We start from the raw sequence: 19,011 nt of genomic DNA, 5'->3' as shown, positions 1-19,011 counted from the left end.
AAATTAATGTGCAAAAATCACAAGCATTCTTATACACCAGTAACAGAAAAACAGAGAGCCAAATCATGAATGAACTTCCATTCACAATTGCTTCAAAGAGAATAAAATACCTAGGAATCCAACTGACAAGGGATGTAAAGGACCTCTTCAAGGAGAACTACAAACCACTGCTCAGTGAAATAAAAGAGGACACAAACAAATGGAAGAACATACCATGCTCATGGATAGGAAGAATCAATATCGTGAAAATGGCCATACTGCCCAAGGTAATTTATAGATTCAATGCCATCCCCATCAAGCTACCAATGAGTTTCTTCACAGAATTGGAAAAAACTGCTTTAAAGTTCATATGGAACCAAAAAAGAGCCCGCATCTCCAAGACAATCCTAAGTCAAAAGAACAAAGCTGGAGGCATCACGCTACCTGACTTCAAACTATACTACAAGGCTACAGTAACCAAAACAGCATGGTACTGGTACCAAAACAGAGATATAGACCAATGGAACAGAACAGAGTCCTCAGAAATAATACCACACATCTACAGCCATCTGATCTTTGACAAACCTGAGAGAAACAAGAAATGGGGAAAGGATTCCCTATTTAATAAATGGTGCTGGGAAAATTGGCTAGCCATAAGTAGAAAGCTGAAACCGGATCCTTTCCTTACTCCTTATACGAAAATTAATTCAAGATGGATTAGAGACTTAAATGTTAGACCTAATACCATAAAAACCCTAGAGGAAAACCTAGGTAGTACCATTCAGGACATAGGCATGGGCAAAGACTTCATGTCTAAAACACCAAAAGCAATGGCAGCAAAAGCCAAAATTGACAAATGGGATCTCATTAAACTAAAGAGCTTCTGCACAGCAAAAGAAACTACCATCAGAGTGAACAGGCAACCTACAGAATGGGAGAAAATTTTTGCAATCTACTCATCTGACAAAGGGCTAATATCCAGAACCTACAAAGAACTCAAACAAATTTACAAGAAAAAAACAAACAACCCCATCAAAAAGTGGGCAAAGGATATGAACAGACATTTCTCAAAAGAAGACATTCATACAGCCAACAGACACATGAAAAAATGCTCATCATCACTGGCCATCAGAGAAATGCAAATCAAAACCACAATGAGATACCATCTCACACCAGTTAGAATGGCGATCATTAAAAAGTCAGGAAACAACAGGTGCTGGAGAGGATGTGGAGAAATAGGAACACTTTTACACTGTTGGTGGGATTGTAAACTAGTTCAACCATTATGGAAAACAGTATGGTGATTCCTCAAGGATCTAGAACTAGATGTACCATATGACCCAGCCATCCCATTACTGGGTATATACCCAAAGGATTATAAATCATGCTGCTATAAAGACACATGCACACGTATGTTTACTGCAGCACTATTCACAATAGCAAAGACTTGGAATCAACCCAAATGTCCATCAGTGACAGACTGGATTAAGAAAATGTGGCACATATACACCATGGAATACTATGCAGCCATAAAAAAGGATGAGTTTGTGTCCTTTGTAGGGACATGGATGCAGCTGGAAACCATCATTCTTAGCAAACTATCACAAGAACAGAAAACCAAACACCGCATGTTCTCACTCATAGGTGGGAACTGAACAATGAGAGCACTTGGACTCGGGAAGGGGAACATCACACACCGGGGCCTATCATGGGGAGGGGGTGGGGGGAGGGATTGCATTGGGAGTTATACCTGATGTAAATGACGAGTTGATGGGTGCTGACGAGTTGATGGGTGTAGCACACCAACATGGCACAAGTATACATATGTAACAAACCTGCACGTTATGCACATGTACCCTAGAACTTAAAGTATAATATTAATAAAAAATAAATAAATAAAGAGAAAGTGTAGTGTAACAAGAGACCTAGTAAAGAACCATGAAGAATGCCAACATTTAGGCCAGACGTGGTGGCTTACGCCTGTAATCCCAGCACTTTGGGAGCCCGAGGCTGGTGGATCACAAGGTCAGGAGTTTGAGACCAGCCTGGCCAACATAGTGCAACCCCGTCTCTACTAAAAATACAAAAATTAGCCAGGTGTGGTGGTGGATGACTATAATGCCAGCTACTTGAGAGGCTGAGGCAGCGAATTGCCTGAACGGGAGGCAGAGGTTGCAGTGAGCTGAGATTACACCACTGCACTCCAGCCTGGGCAAAAGAACAAAGCTGCATCTCAAAAAAAAAAAAAAAAAAAAAAAAAAAAAAAAAATTGCCAACATTTAAGAAGGGCTTGAGTGAAATATTCGAGTCAAGAACTAACCTGAGTTTCTCCTAATTCATTGATTTGGGGACTTTATGTACCACCAGGAATTTTGTTGTTTGGCTCATGTGTTACAAGTTATTGATGTGAAACTGATACTTGAACTTATACTGATACTTGAACTTATATTTGTTTCATTAATAGATACAGATGAGTAAATCTCAAAGTGTGGACCTTAAAGAGTTTGGTTTTACTCCAAAACCTTCCCTTCCTAGTATATCGAGGTACACATATAATGTTAATATCTAAGGTAAAATATTTATCATAAACTCTGTTCCTGCAGGTAACCATTTATTCAGGGAAAGATAGTCACTGGCTACCATCAAATCACAGTTATCGTTTAGTTCCATAATGAAGCAATAACATCATAATGGTTTCATTATCTTTGATACCCCAAATTTATTTAGAACTCTACAGTTATGAAATAACACTCATTAAATCATCTCTTCCCTGGGAAACTACCTCTCCTATGTCATTCCCTTAGGTTCTCTCTTTATAGGGAATATAAACTAAGTGACAAGAGTATACTTTGAAAGTGGAAATGATGTTGGCATACAAAGTCTAACCTTTCCATTTAGAAGCTCAGTCCATGCTAATAATATCTCAGATTTATAATACAAAAATTATACATTCGTGCATTATATTTTCTGACTTAAACAACAACATGGCCATAAAATGAGGTATTTTTTTGTCCTATTGTGTAGATGGAAAAACTGAAGTTCATATTCCTAGTTAGCAAGCAGAAGGCCTCAGATGGTAACTCAGTATTCTTTTCCTGTATCATGATGCCTACAGGACAATCATATATGTAATTTCCCTTCCAGATAAGGGCATTCTATATGCAGGAATGACATTCAATATATTTAACAACTAGTACAGAACAGGAACTGACTCATTGGAATAGATACCAGCAGTACTTCTAGAGATCGTGGCTTTTGTTATCTAACTAAGGGCATGCAAAGAAGACTAAGCATTGGTCACTTCCATTAAACACCTGTTTATTTGCTACCCAGGCTGGGTCTAGTTTTTCATAGAAGTGTTAAATGAATAAATCATTATTTTTATTTATATGAATAAATAGTTTTCAGGCTTAGATTAATTTTCATATTTTCTTTAACTTTTTATGGTTTTATCTTTATAAAGGTCAGAATATTTAAACATATCTGAATTTCCTATAATGGAGCAGTGGGATCAGCCTGAAATCTATGGAAAAGTTAGACAAGAACCATCTGAATATCAAGACAAAGGTAAATTACCATTGATACTTACTTGAGAGAGTAAATGGCTTATTACTACTTTGAATTGACAAGTAGTGTTATTGAAACACCAGCATCTGAAATTATTGTAATTATTAACTTGGCAACATTTTTCTCTTAGATTACGGAATCATTTTCAAATTCTTAGGTCTGTTATTCAGATGGTCTTACTCTATTTTTTTAAAAAAAATCTCTTTCCTACATAATGCTATTTTAATTTAAAGATACTATGAGGAAAATCTGAGCCAATAAGGCATCCTTGAGTATATAGAGTATTAACATACTGAATGATTACCTTCATATATTGTTAGAATTATTTAAAATAATTTTATGTTTATAAAACTAGTCTAGTTTTACAAAATATCAATGTGACCTTGGGCAAGTTATTTAATCTCTTTGGGCTTTAGTCTTAACTTTAAGATGAAGGTGTTGAACTGGGTGACCTTTAATATCTCTCCAATTCTTAAACCTATGATTCTTACAATTCTATGTTAGTATGAGAATATAACTTAGGTTGTGGGATATAGCTAGTTTGTAATCTAGATTTGCTTTTTTATCTGTCTGTCATTTAATTAATGAGATAATACATATAAATTCAACACTGCCTGGTTCATCATTACTCTGGTTCCTGCAATTAATAGAGCATAATTTCCCTGAATAATGCTGTTAATAGCAGTCTGTTAAAACATGAGACAGTCCTATCCATCTTCAAGTAGCTGTATGTAGAAATGGTAAGCTTGGGGTTTTCTGAAAATCATTTCATGTGTTTGGCATTGGCTTCTGTTGACATTCTTGTCTTCATGCTATCATTTTTTTTTCTTCATGTTGTAACTATTTTTCCTCTAGTCATAATTTAAGATTTTACGAAGCAAGGACTGGAGTATTCACTACCTCTTATGATACCATGGCACCTATTAGGCCCAATAATGAGATCAAGAAAAGTTCCTAATCTCACCTGGAGAATCAGAGCATTTATCCAACTTATTCAAAGCCTGGATATCATTACAAAGTGGATAGGAAGTATAAAATTGTCAAGCTTCTTATATTTATCTTTGTTCAACATCTAGCCCTCTAACTTACTCCTTCCTTATCCTACTACTCTACTACCTGTCCTTCTGCACACAAGAGCTTATCTGTCCTTCTCTCTGCTTACTTTTGTGTTCTATTTACATGGTTTTCCTCCTTTTATTTCCCACTAACTATTCCAAATCCAATTTATAGTATGATATTACAGCCTCATCTAGATACCTTAACACCCAATAATAACTGTATCCCTGTTTTATCGAGTGGGCCACTTTTTTAAAAAAAAGGAGCTGTATGGTGTAGTAGTTAAGTTCACAAGATCTGAAAACAATCTGTCCAAGTCCTAGCTCTGACATTTAGTGTAACCTTTCATAGTCTACTTAACCACTTTGTCTAAATTCTTCATCTGGTTATATTTTAGGGGTTTGGGGATTAAATGAGATAATGCATGTAAAGCTGTTATAGTTTCTGGTACTGTTAGTAACAGTTAATTGAGTATGTTTATTATATTTTTCACATATTAGTCTTTGGTGGCAAAACATACTTTAAATGTATTCAAATACTGCTTTTGAGAATGTTTTTGAAAAGCACGGCAGTTTTTATCTTCTGTATTCCAATTTCAAAAAGGGAAGAAGAAAAAATGTCAAAAATTATATAAGAAAGCAGGTTGAATCATAAGACTTAAATTGGAAGGGACCTTGTGCAGTTTCTCATTTTATAGTGAAAGAAGCCAAGACTCCAAGAGATTAAATGACTTGCCCCAAAATTTCATATCTAATTAATGGCAAGGCCAGAAATAGATTGCATATCTTTTGATTCCCAGCCCAATGCCATTTCTATAAAGTGATACTGACTTTTAGTTATCAGTGGAGAATTGCAAATTGAACCAATAGTAGTATATGAACTCTTTCAGCTTTTCGCCCCACCCAACTATGTATTTCCCTGTCTCCGCATCCATCTGTAACCATCTATTTGTCTTAAAAGAAAAATTATCTTTTCTTCCACTCGAGGCGTATCTCTCCTCCTGTAATCTTAATTCTATCTAATTCTGCTTTCCCTGGGACTTTAGAAGATCATTATCCATCTCCTCTTTCCCATATTTTCATTGTTTCCTCTCCACTGTGTCTTTCCCTTTAGCATATAAATATGCTGAAGTCTCTTCCTTCTTCAGCTTCATGTCCTCATCTAGCTGGTCATGACTTTTTAAATTATAAATGATAACAATTCTACTCAAAATGACTTAAGCACAAGAAAAGGAACCAATTGTCTCAAGTAAACTGAAAAGTATCTGGCCTAATTCTGGCTAAATCAAGGCACTCATGCCTCTGGCTTTCTCTCAATCTTTTAGCTATGCCTGTTGCTACTTGGCTTTACTTTTTAAATAGGGTTTCTCACATGGCAGGTAGCCCCTAACTTTCATCTTAGCAGTTTAGCAGCCTCAGTGGAAAAAGGTAGACTTCCCTGTTAGTTTTGGCAGACCAGAACTCATTGTAAATGGCCTCATTTGAGTCATGTGTTTATCACTTGATCAATCCCAGTAACCTGAGGATTGGGTCATTGTATACCTGTGGCCCCAGAGAAGGCAGGGCACCATGAAAAATGGCCTTACTAGGATCCAGTGGAATTGTAGAAGTAGTTTCTTCAAAGGAAAGGGAGGGTACTCCCACTAAAAGAAGGGAAAGCATACCAGGCAGACAAAAACCAGAATTCTAGAGTCCCCATACCCTCTATCTCATCACAACAAAAATTAATTGAAAGAGCAATTGACACTCAGTATGCTCATCACTTCGTTATACCCTAGTTCCTCTTTATTCAATAAAATTTGGGTTTTCTCTGTGTAACTCCTTTGAAACTGTTTTTGTTCAGGCCATTTAGTGACTTTCTAAGTTCTGAATTCAGTGAACTATTTTCAACTGTTACTCTCTTTGACCTCTGTAGTAGTTGATACTTCTGGTCTTTCTTTTGGAAATCTCTCTTTGGTTTCAATTAAACCATTATATTGGTCTCCTGTTACCTCTTAGGCTGCATGGGCTTTTCTTCCTGTTGATGTTGCAAAAGCATTCTTTTTTCTTTTTATTCTTCTCACTTCAAAAACTTTTCCTATACAATATCACCCAAGCCTGTGTCTTTAATCACTATGTTTTGATAATTTCTAAGTCTGTATCTCCCATCTAGATCTTTCTTTCTAACTCCAAATTCATCTATATAATCACCTTCCTGGACATATCCACCTAACAGTTAACATATCAGACATGTCAGCATCTGAACTCTGTCTTCTTTGTACCTCACTCTGCACCTTCTCTTTTTTCCTTAGCTCGGTGAATGAACTCTTTTCTTTGTTAAGCTGCTAAAGGCAGAAAAAGTGTCCTTCTAAATGGCTCACCCCATGTGTAAATAATCACCAAATCTTAATTATTTTGCCTCCTGCACATCTCTTACATTTGTTATTTCCTCTCTATCCTTTCTGCTGATACTCTAGCTTAAGCATTCATTGTCTCTCATTTACTGCAATAACTTACTTTTCTCTCTGCTTTCAGTCTCATTATCCTTCAATCCATAATATACCAGGTGATCTAACAGACATATCTGGTTGTGTAAACCTTCTGCTGAAACATCTTCAATAGTTATCCTTTGCCTGTAAGAAACAAACAAAACAAAACCAAAAAATCTCCTCAATATGGCAAATAAGCTTCAGCATGATCTAGCATTTAACTACCTGTGCAGACACAGTGGATCCTTCCTTCTCCTACTTTGTGCTCCAGAAATCCTGAAAACTTACAGTTCTCCCAAAATTCTCGGTTCTCTCATATTGCTGTGTCTTTTACATGGTGTTTTCCCTTCATGGCATAGGTTCCCTGTCCTCTTGCCCTGCCTCACAACCACAGCTCTATCAAGCTGAAATTTCAACTACTCTTCCTTCATATGCTATCACCTCAGGAGTCTGTCATGTGGTATCCCCTAGGAAGAGTATGTCTCACTTCCATTGTAGGTTTAGATCCTCCTTCCTCTGCATTCCCATTGCACTCTGTACAAACTTCCATTTTTAGTACATTGTGTGTCTCAGTGTGTGCAAATCAACATACAAAAGTAGAATAATGTGAACTGTAGTTATAGGTACAGTTGAAGAATAAAGAAGGGTTTGGACAGGTGAAGAAATCAATTGATGGAGGATACTTAAAGTGGAGGAAACTCAGTGATATGCTGGAGCAAGTTTATACTGACTTATGAGAGGTGATTATTAAATTTTCAAGAATCTTTCAGCCATTATTAAAAATTTAATTACATAAACGTTGAATTAAATTATGTTAAAAACAAAGGCAACAATACTCAAAACTCATCACTTCCTAATTATTCTACTGTATTTTACTGTTATCTGTGTTCTTGAGGTTATTTATCTATATGGTAGAAATACTATATAATAGGGTGCTGTCGTGCATTTTTTCCCAACTTCTTATTCAATTATGTCACATTAATAGCTTGAAATGAGTTATGGTGGGAACATTTATACCATAGGAATCAGCAAACACTACCAATCTGGGTTTGATTTATTGTTTTGCTTATTATTTAGAATTCAGAAAGTGAGGGATAAAATTTAATCATGTAGATTAAACAAACATGTGTTGTTATTGTAGCCATTACATTATGAATAACAAAAAATTGAGAGAATATTCCTCTAGTATTTGAAAATTACTATCTAATGCAGGAAAGAGGTTACTTAAGTCAATGATGAATGAGTTAAATCCCAACAGATGTCTTTGTTGTTTTATTAATACTTTCATCTTACTTTTTAGAGTCAACAAAAATATCAAACAACATTCACATGAGAGCTACATTCATTTGTCACTTGCAACCATAGGTTGACTACAGATAAAAGAGTGGCAAAACTTAATGAAAACATTCAATGAGAATCAATTAGATATATGGAATTTACATTTAAGCATACCATATATGTTATTGTTATTTATAAAATGTGTGCGGTATAGCCTTTACATCAGTAAAGATTATAATAAACTTATATATGTATACATATGCATACGCTTTTTGTAGAGGTAGCTATTAAACATTTATTACCACAATACTATGTAAAACTGTGCAACTAAAGGCATTTAGCCCCCCATAACAATCTTTTGAGGTAGATACTGTTGTTGCCTTATTTTGCAGAATCAAGAAGTTTGAATTACTTGTCTAAGACTACACAACTAATAGAAAGGTAGAATTTTCACTTAGGTAGTTTGGCTCTAAATCCAGACTATATACAATGAATAACAGTGAGGATTTTTTAGCAGGAGAAGAATAAATATTATTTATTTTGGACAAATACTTTTTATAACAATACTGAAAATTAACTTTAGGGAGAAGATCTGGAGGAGGAAGGCCATTTTAGAAACTATTATAATCCAATCTTAGAGTAGAGTTATTCTAATATGGGAATTAAGAGGAAAAATTAATTGCCTAAAAAATTTATTGAAACTTAAATTTAGTGCAACTTAATACAGTTAATAGAATTGGCTGAATGCAGTATTCAACAATGCTTGACACAATGCTTTTGAAAACTATTACTCAAGAACTCTGTTTAGTAGTTGAAAGATGTGTTTGATATATCAATAGACTATGATGCTTGTGGTTTAAAAAGTACCTATAGTCTTTTATACATACACATAACAGATTTTTCTAGATATAACTATTCTACAACTTCAAATGAGAAAGTCTCTCAAAAGTGTTCTTCAACAGAAGTCTCAATATATCTGGAAACCAAAATTTGACAGATGTAGATAAAAGCAATTCTCTATTTTCAGAAGTTTTGAATGTGAACTTTGAATTGGGAAATGAAGTTCGGGATGATTTTGATGAGGAAAACTTAGAAGTTACTAGCTTTTCAACTGATACTGAGAAGACAAAAATATCAGGTAAAATCATACTTAGCATGGAATCATTTCATTAGAAATTCTTTGAGTATTTTTCATTTCAGCTCCTGGAACTAAGTTTCTTTGCCTTTGTTGTGTGTGCTTGTTTAGTTAGATTTGGTTTGTTAAGATTGTAATTTTTAGCAAAACTGAAAATGTGACCCTTCTACACAGAACATTTCCCCCCTAAGGGAAGAGATGAAGGTTATTCCATGATGATAATGTAGCAAATGAGCACTTTCTATTCTATTGCTCCTATCTCTTGTAAAAGTCAATTCAAATTGTTTATTCAATTTTCTCTCAGAAACAGACTATTTTGTTCTCCATTCTAAGATCACAAATGGTCTGCTAATATTTGTGAAGGACAAAAAAATTTATTTTTAAAACTATTCATCTGCTTGCAAAGAAAATAACTTTCATTTCTAGTTGAAATATGAAATTTTCAGCTTGAAGTAAATAAATAAATAAGAAAAAAAGGGTTAGTTTATCCTGTACTAGAAATTCTATTTAAATCATATACAACCGCAAAATAATGAGGCTTATTAGCTCTTTGAGTGAAAGGCAAATTTACTCCATTTCACTAAAACAGAGAATTGAAAATCTTGGCAAGTATGTGACAAGATAGCAATGGAGATACTGTCTCCCATTAGGGCTGACAGAAAGAAATCAGTCCCTCAGCCTTTTCAGTGCAGACTGGTATTTCCACAATTATAGATACCTCTTACTATAACCCACCTCATATTTTTAAAAGAATATTTCAAAGGGAAGCAGTTAGAAGTTGAAATGTTATTGTTTCGGGGGCCTTAGAATTACCTAGAGAACTAATACTGCTTCTGAAAAGAACAGGATTTGACCACCTTCACAGAATGGGCCAGGACAATCTCCATGATGTGGGGTCATTAGGCACAATTTTGTATATCACTGGACAACTACTGTTCCCTACCTCGAGTTTAAATGTCATTGTGTACTGTAAGTTAATAGGCAATGTGTACTGATCCTTCGAGGTTGCTTAGTCCTAAGAGGGCATAGCTTTGTCACTGGGAAAATCAGTCTCAATAAATGACATTTTCCCTCATGTATAGAGCACTTTAAATGATTATGAACAGACCATTGAAAATACTGAGTGAACTTCAACTTGATCATTTATGTGAATGAAAATGTAAGTATATAAATAATGAGGGTGAGTGGAAAAGCACAAACTGTTTTTCCTCACTCTCACACCATGATCAGCCCAGAAGACATCTGTGACCAAATGTCTGGGTTTTTTCCCCACACACCAAGCAAGCAATCAGTTCCACAGTGAATACCAGCTGGGTGTCTTCCAACCCAGTAGAGTTAGAAACAGGGGTCAAAGACCAAATATGTGTTTTACAACAACACAGGTGGCTTGAGGACCTTTCAGTATAGTTACTAATAAGCTAACCTGTATGTTTTATAGTTTTACTCCCTTAGCTTTGTGCCCCTAATTTTTCTATGCAAATTAAATTAGGTGATTGAGAATTATTCATTCCTTCCTTAACCAGATCATATCTGTTGGAGAGAGCATTGTAGAACCTGTGAAAAGCCTCATTCAGCTGTTTCTTGGCATTTTGTTTCAAAATGTTATCTCTTCACATAGGATTTGGAAACACTTTGAGTTCAAGTACCAGGGCAAGTAAGCTACCCCTTCAAGAGTCAAAGAGCAAATTCCAAAGAGAAATGTCAAACAGGCAAGTTTTAGAACTTTGGTTTGTAATACATACAACTTTATATCCTCTTGACGCATAGTTGGAGATGGAGATCAAGGTATTAGATGTCAGAGATGCTAAAAGGTATTAGCCAACCTAAACCCTCTTAATCTTAGAGGTGTGTTTCTCAAAGTGCTGTTGTTAAACCACCTGCATCAAAATCACTTTGTGGTGCATATTAAAAATGCACATTCTTGAGCCCCACATTAGACCTACTGAATTTTTGTCTCTGGGACTGGAGCCCAGGAACCTTCACTTTTAACAAGACTTGAAAACTGAATAGGAGTTTAACAACTAGAACAGAGGCGGATAGGCATTCCAGGTATAAGAAAGCATCTGTAAAGGGATAAGGCTTGAAAAGGCATCCCATGCTCAAAGATCAGTAAAGTGTGGGATGTGTGGTCACAGCATAATCTCTGTTGCTGAGGTCTTATTGTACGGGCTTTTGAGTGCTGTGCTTAGACAGCTGTCCTGTACCCAGACAGTCAGGGGTTGCAAACCCAAATACCTTCAAGATTTGGTGGGCCAAGGCCAACTGCAGAGTGTCCCATCTAAAGGAAGCAGCCACTACTCAGCTCCAAATAGTTGTTACTATGCAGGCAATGTGAGTCTAGTGTTACAAAATATTCTGATTTTTCAAGAAAAGCTAGGAATCTGAAATTTTATGTGATATCTTATTATTTTTAAATTTTGACAACTAATTCAAAAAAATGTGATGTACTCTGTGGCACCCTCCTCCAAATAATAATATCTGTAGGCCAGATGTGTCCTAGGGCCCTCTAGTTTTTACCTGTATGGTGGGCAGTGAGGAATCATCCAAAATATTTTAAGCACAGGAAAAACAATTTGATTTAAAAAATCATCCTAGCAGCAGTATGCAGAGTGAATCATAGGGAGTGGGACTGCCAGAGGCATGGTGGCCAATGAGAAAGACAGACTATAATGAGGCCTAAACTAGGGCAGAAGTGATAGGAACAGAGAGGTAGGGTTGGATTTTTAAAACATTTCAGAAATAGAGCAGATTCAATGTGGCAATTGATAGGATATGATAGTTGAGGAAGAGGGAAGAATAATGGCACCTAGGTAGGTGTTATTTAAGGATATAGGAAACAAGAGATTTAGAATGGAAAACATAATTTTATAAATGTTCAATTTGAAGTATCTTTACAAAAAAATGCAAAATGCATTGGGAAATATTGGACTTGATTAGAAGTCAAGGGAGAGAAATTATGGCCAAAGCCAAAATTTTCAAAACAGAAGAAATACCAACAGCTTTTTATTCAGGGTCTGATTTTCTACTTAAGGATTATTTATTTCTCTGCTTTAAAAAAATACTCAGTTTGTGGTATCCCTTGGAATTTTTGCTGTTATTTAGCCATTACTGATCGTTAGCATCAGCATCACAGACTCATAGTTTTCATAGAATTCCAGAGCTAAGGGGGGGTCTTAAGTATTGGGTAGCCTCCCTCTCACTAGATCCTTGAATCACCATTCAACATCACTGGCAAGTAGTCATGCCACCTCTACCAAGACAGTTTTAGTGACCAGGAGCTCATCCACCCTTGTTCCATGTTAGGATTCTTAGATCATTGAATAGCTTTTCAAAACATTTGCTTAAAATATGTCTTTTTATCACTTTGTTTCATTGGTTAAAACTCTGAGTCACATAGAATAAACAGATGTAAGCATCCAAGTGAGACAAAGTTGTAGGTGTAGAGAAGCAAAAAGTAAATAAATCACAAGAAGGAAGGTAACAAGGCACATGAACAGTTTTGTGCACCACACCTTTAAAAAACAACAAATAATTTTGGAAGAGTTTAGAAGTGACCAACAGAAGATGTGTGGGTTTAAAAATGGATTCTAACAAGAAGCCTCTGAGAACCTGGTGTAGAAGTTGCTGCTGGGGAAAAGGCCTGTGGGACCTGAGGATTTGGGATGGAAAGGAGATTTGCTTTTTTATTTTTTTAAGTTAGAGTACAATGGCATAATTATGGCTCACTGCAGCCTCAACCTCTTGGGCTGAAGATCCTCCCACCTCAGCCTCTCAAGTAGCTGGGACTACAGGTACATACACACCACTATGCCTGGCTAATTAAAAAAAATTTTTTTTTTCTAGAGACGGAGGTCTTGCTATGTTTACTAAGCTGGTCTCAAACTCCTGGACTCAAGCTGTCCTCACACCTCAACCTCCCAAAATGCTGGGATTACAGGTGTGAGCCACTGTGCTTGGCCTGCTTTTTCTTTTATACACTTTTTACTTTTTTATTCCTTGCCATGTATATATATTTATTAGTCAGAGACAAAATGATCCAATCCTATCAGTATATGTGGTTCTTCCCTGTCCCCACCCACACTGCTCATTGCTCCTTACATGGCTGTTACATTTTATCCTTCAGGTGTCAACTTAAATGGTTACCTCATCAGAGATGCATTGATGATCATCTTTTAAAAATGGGTTTATGGCTCCACACCATTATTTCTTATGCTGTTGCCCAGTTCATTTTCTTTTTATAATTATAGAATCTATAATTATGTATATATTTGCTTTTATTCATTGTCTGCTTCATGGTAACTCCCTGACATTTTATTACTTCATACTCAGCTTCTAGTATAATATCTGGCATAGGGTAATGAAGAATAAATGTGTTTTAGTGAACGAGTTAATACAGAAGGTTCAGAGTAAATTCTTGCATACAGTTATATCTAAGAAGATAACTGGAGATGTCTACAGTGAGACCAGAATAGAGAAAGGAGATTAAAAGTTAAGCAAGTGGAATTTAGAAAATGTTTATAGGGTTCTATGTAATAGACAATTAAGCATTAGACTCAATTTTAAAGAAAATTGTTGAATAATTATTTCTATAGTCCCTTAAAAATAGTATTTTTTCCTAATTTGGGATATATAAATTATGGTTTGATCTAAAGGAAAGGAAATATACCAAGTTCTCCATTAGTATTTTGTGATAAATGTGATAAACTTTGATCATATTCCCCAAAAATCATTATGATCCAAATTAGAATGGTTTGTTTTTCTTGACATATTTTACAAATAATTAATTTTAATTTTTAATTTTGTTTCATCACATGAGATGTCAGATACTTCTTTATCAAATTCTGCTACGCCCAGGTTCAGTGCATCCTCCATGACAAAATTACCTCAACAAGCCGGAAATGCAGTTCTAGTAAGAAGCAGCACTTCTTTGTTTTTCTTTTAAATTTTGCCCAAGTGCTTAAACTTTCAATGATTGTTATTTTTTATCTCAAATGTAGGACCATTTTCAAGAAAGAAAACTACAAAATCTGTCACCAGAGATTGAGAAGCTATGCTTTACTTGCTCTGGAAAAAAAAAAAACCAAATTCTTCAAATTATAAAAAGGTGGATTTTTTTATTAGAAGCAGTGAATGTAAAAAGGAAGTTGATTTCAGGTAAGAACTCTTTAAAGACACTTTAAGATTGTATCAATAAAAAACTTTTTACAAAGAAATTCAGCATTCCTTTTTCCTTGGTTCATTTTAAAGATTAGAGCCTGAATATTTTATTTATTAAAGATATTAAAATTTTCAAGCCTCAGTGAGCTAAGCTCCTTAAGATGTTTCAAATATCGTATACCTCAGTTCTTAAAAACCCATATATTTAATGCTGTTTATTCAAACATTATATTGACTTGATAAACTTACTTCTACTGATTTGAATACAGTATGTTAATTTTGTAAAGTGTAAAGTCATTGAAATCCAGATGAGATCAGCTAATTTTTCAAAACTTGAAGTTGTATTTTAGTTAACCAGTTATTTCACAATCAACAGGTTCAATGAAAATGTCAGATTAAATCTCATTGGTTGCCCCACTGCTGGCCATTTTAGAAAAGGAAACTGTGTTGCAGTGTCTGTCTCCTTGAAGAGTCAAAAGATTTGAGACCTGTTCACAGTGTTTTCTTTTTATTTGTTTAAGACTAGTCAAGTGAAGCAGTGGGAGTGCAGAAGAAACAAAGAAATTTGTAACTGGTTGTGATCAATTAGTTGTAAACACCACTTCCCTTGGACCAGGCTGTTCACATATTTATTAAATGACATAACTTTTCAATATGTTTAAAGAAATAACTTTACAGTTCCTACCATTTACAGTTTATGAAGTCTAATTTTCCCCAACAGACTTCCTACAGAGTTATGCATACTGAAATTTATTTGATACATTAACTTCACAGAAATCTTCATTTATTTTATTGTATTATTTATTGTGTATTTTAAAATAAATTGTGTTTAAAAATAGTTATTTTTACTTTTTCTTCTTTCTCCAAATATGTATCATCCTGATGATGAAGCTGATGAAATGAAGTCTTTATTGGGAATATTTGATGGTATTTTCTAAAACAAACAAATACTTTTTATATTAATAAGAGAAAGAATAAAGACACCTAATCACAAAGCACGCTTTTTATTTTTAAAAGGTAGTTCATAATTATTCAGAGTTTTTTCTCCTGAATTTGATTAGCTTTGTTCACCTTTTGCAACAAAATATATGGACCGATTTATTTTCCTATTATATTGTAACTTCTTGAAAAGCTCTTTTACAGTGGCTTTGTTTCAGTAAGCCCTTCAGTTAAGGGCTTATTGCACTTAGAAATAAGTTGCACTTAGAAATAATTATTTGGTTATTAATTGGATTTTGACAAGAACCAATGTAAAATTTTATTTTTATGTTTTCTTAAGAAGAAAAATATTCTATGAAAGCAAAATAATGCTAACTTAATGAATCTGCTTACTGTATGGATTAATCACTAATATTATTCCCATGTATTTGTTTTACTAAAGATTTTTAAGAATCCAAGGCTATTTGAACCTACTGTTGTCTAACTTTGAGCAACAGTAAATGAAATATTAATCAGTATAGATTGTTGTTGTCATTTAGCTTGTTTTTCAATGTGAATTCTAAAACTTTATGTTGACTTTTACTGTAGTAAAAAGATTTTATATTTTTTCCAATGAATTACATTTCAAATTCATTTATTGATAAGTATTATATAGCTACCCTAAGCAATGTTTATTATCAAAATTTTAATAGGTACCATGAGAAGTTGAAGCCCACTTAAGAATTTTTAGAAAATATTTTTTTCTTTTTTAAAAAACGTTTATTTTAGATTCAGTGTTATCTGTGCAGGAGTGTTACATAGATAAACTCGTATCATGGGGATTTGTTGTACAGATTATTTCATGACCCAGGTACTAGGCCTAGTACCCAATAGTTATTTTTCCTGATCCTCTCCCTCCTTCCACTGTCCACCCTCAGGTAGGCCCCAGTGTGTGTTGATCCCTTCTTTGTGTCCATGAGTTCTCGTAATTTAGCTTCTACTTATAAGTGAGAACATGCTATATTTGGTTTTCTGTTCCTTTGTTAGTTTACTAAGGCTTCCAGCTCCATCCATGTTCCTGCAAGAGACATGATCTTATTCTTTATTATGGCCGTATATGTAAAACATTTTCTTTATCCAGTCTACCATTGATGAGCATTTAGGTGGATTCCATGTCTTTGTTATTGTGAATAGTGCTGTGATGACTGTAAGTGTGCATGTGTCTTTATGGTAGAATGATTTTTATTCCTTTGGCTATATACCCTATGATGGGGTTGCTGAGTCAAATGGTGGTTCTGTTTTTAGCTCTTTGAGGAATCACCACACTGCTTTCCACAATATTTGAACTAATTTACACTCCCACTAACAGTGTGTGTGTTCCCTTTTCTCTGCAACCTTGCGGCATCTATTATGTTTTAACTTTTTAATAACAGCCATTCTGACTGGTGTGAGATGGTATCTCATTGTAGTTTTGATTGCCATTTCTCTAATGATCAGTGATATTGAGCTTTTATATATATATATTCTTGTTGGCCTCATATATGTCTCCTTTTGAAACATGTTTGTTCATGTCTTTTGCCCACATTTTAATGAGGTTTTTTTTTTTTTCCTTTGTAAATCTAAGTTCCTTAAGATGCTGGATATTAGACCTTTGTACAGATGCATAGTTTGCAATTTTTCCCATTCTGTAGGTTATTTCTTTACTCTGTTGATAATTTCTTTTGCTGTGCAGAAGTTCTTAAGTTTAATTAGATCCCATTTGTCAGTTTTTCCTTTTGTTGACATTGCTTTTGGCATCATTGTCATGAAACCTTTGCCCATTCCTATATTCCAAATGGTATTGCCTAGGTTGTGTTCCAGGGTTTTTATATTTTTGCATTTTACATTTAAGTCTTTTATCCGTCTTGAATTGGTTTTTGTATATGGTGTATGAAAAGGGTCCAGTTCAGTCTTCTGCATACAGCTTACCAGTTATCCTAGCACCACTTATTGAATAGGAAGGGAGTCCTTTCCCCATTGTTTGTTTTTGACAGCTTTGTCAAAGATCAGATGGTTGTAGGTGTGCAGCCTTATTTCTGGGCTCTGTGTTCTGTTCCATTGGTCTATGTGTCTGGTTTTGTACCAATACCATGCTGTTTTGGTTGTTGTTGCCCTGAGTGCAGTTTGAAGTTGGGTAATGTGAGACTTCCAGCTTTGTTCTTTTTGCTTAGGATTGCCTTGGCTATTTGGGCTCTTTTTTGGTTCCATATGAATTTTAAAATAGTTTTTTCTAGTTCTGTGAAGAATGTCATTCATAGTTTGATAGGAGTAGCATTTAATGTATAAATTGCTTTGGGCAGTATGGCCATTTTAATGATGTTCATTATTCTTATCCATGAGGATGGAATGTTTTCCCATTTATTTGTGTCATTTCTGATTTCTGTGAGTAGTGTTTTGTAATTCTTTTTGTAGATCTCTTCCACCTACTTGGTTAGCTGTATTCCTAGGTATTTTATTCTTTTTGTAGCAATTGTGAATGGGATTATGTTCCTGATTTGGCCCTTGGCTTGGCTGTTGTTGGTGTATAAAAATGCTAGTTATTTGTGTAGATTGATTTTGTATCCTGAAACTTTGCTGAAGTTGTTTATCAGCTGAAGGGGCTTTTGGGCCAAGACTATGGGGTTTTCTAGATATAGGATCAGGTAATCTGCAAACAAGGATAGTTTGTCTTTCTCTGTTCCTACTTGGATGCCTTTTATTTCTTTCTCCTGCCTGATTGCTCTGACCAGGACTTCCAATACTATGTTGAATAGGAGTAGTGAGAGAGGGCATCCTTGTCTTGTACGGGTTTTCAAAGGGAATGTTTCCAGCTTTTCCCCATTCATTGATGTTGGCTGTGGGTCTGTCATAGATGGCTCTTATTATTTTGAGGTATATTCCTTCAGTACCTAGTTTATTGAGAGTTTTTTTTTTTTTAACATGAATGAATGTTGAATTTTATCAAGAGCCTTTTCTTCATCTATTTAGAAAATTATGTGGTTTTTGTCCTTAGTTCTGTTTATGTGATGAATCACATTTATTGATTTGCATATATTGAACCAGCCTTGCATCCAGGGAGGAAGCCTACTTGATCATAGTGTATTAACTTTTTGATGTGCTGCTGGATTTGGCTTGCAAGTATTTTGTTGAGGGTTTTTGCATCAATGTTCATCAAAGATATTGGCCTGAAGTTTCCTTTTTGGTTGTCTCTTCCAGGTTTTGGAATCAGGATGATATGGGCCTCATAGAATGAGTTGAGGGGGAGTCCCTCTTCCTCGATTTTTTGGAATAGTTTCAGTAGGAATGATATCTGCTCTTCTTTGTACATCTGGTAGAATTTGTCTGTGTGGTCCTGGTTTTTTTTTTTTTTTTTTTTTTTGGGGGTGGGTTTTTTTTTTTTTTTTTTTTTTTTTTTTTTTTTTTTTTTTTTGTTTTT

General features: G+C 34.9%; 1 protein-coding gene across 1 annotated transcript in view; it reads left to right on the top strand.

Annotated features, from left to right (window-relative positions):
* Window positions 1-16,091, top strand: part of LOC112628644 (probable ATP-dependent DNA helicase HFM1) — a 132,227-nt gene extending 116,136 nt beyond the window's left edge. The window contains 8 exon segments of the mRNA XM_025391750.1: window positions 2,444-2,523; window positions 3,443-3,546; window positions 9,375-9,485; window positions 11,101-11,191; window positions 14,280-14,391; window positions 14,480-14,551; window positions 14,554-14,636; window positions 15,508-16,091. Of these exon segments, the coding sequence (XP_025247535.1) occupies window positions 2,444-2,523; window positions 3,443-3,546; window positions 9,375-9,485; window positions 11,101-11,191; window positions 14,280-14,391; window positions 14,480-14,551; window positions 14,554-14,636; window positions 15,508-15,577 (723 nt within the window). The 3' untranslated portion in view covers window positions 15,578-16,091.
* The last annotated feature ends 2,920 nt before the right edge of the window (window positions 16,092-19,011 follow it).

This window comes from Theropithecus gelada, chromosome 1, assembly GCF_003255815.1.
Source record: "Theropithecus gelada isolate Dixy chromosome 1, Tgel_1.0, whole genome shotgun sequence".
NCBI classification, from domain to species: Eukaryota; Metazoa; Chordata; class Mammalia; order Primates; family Cercopithecidae; genus Theropithecus; species Theropithecus gelada.
The sequence above is the reverse complement of the archived record's forward strand: the minus strand, read 5'-3'. Positions and strand labels throughout refer to the sequence as shown.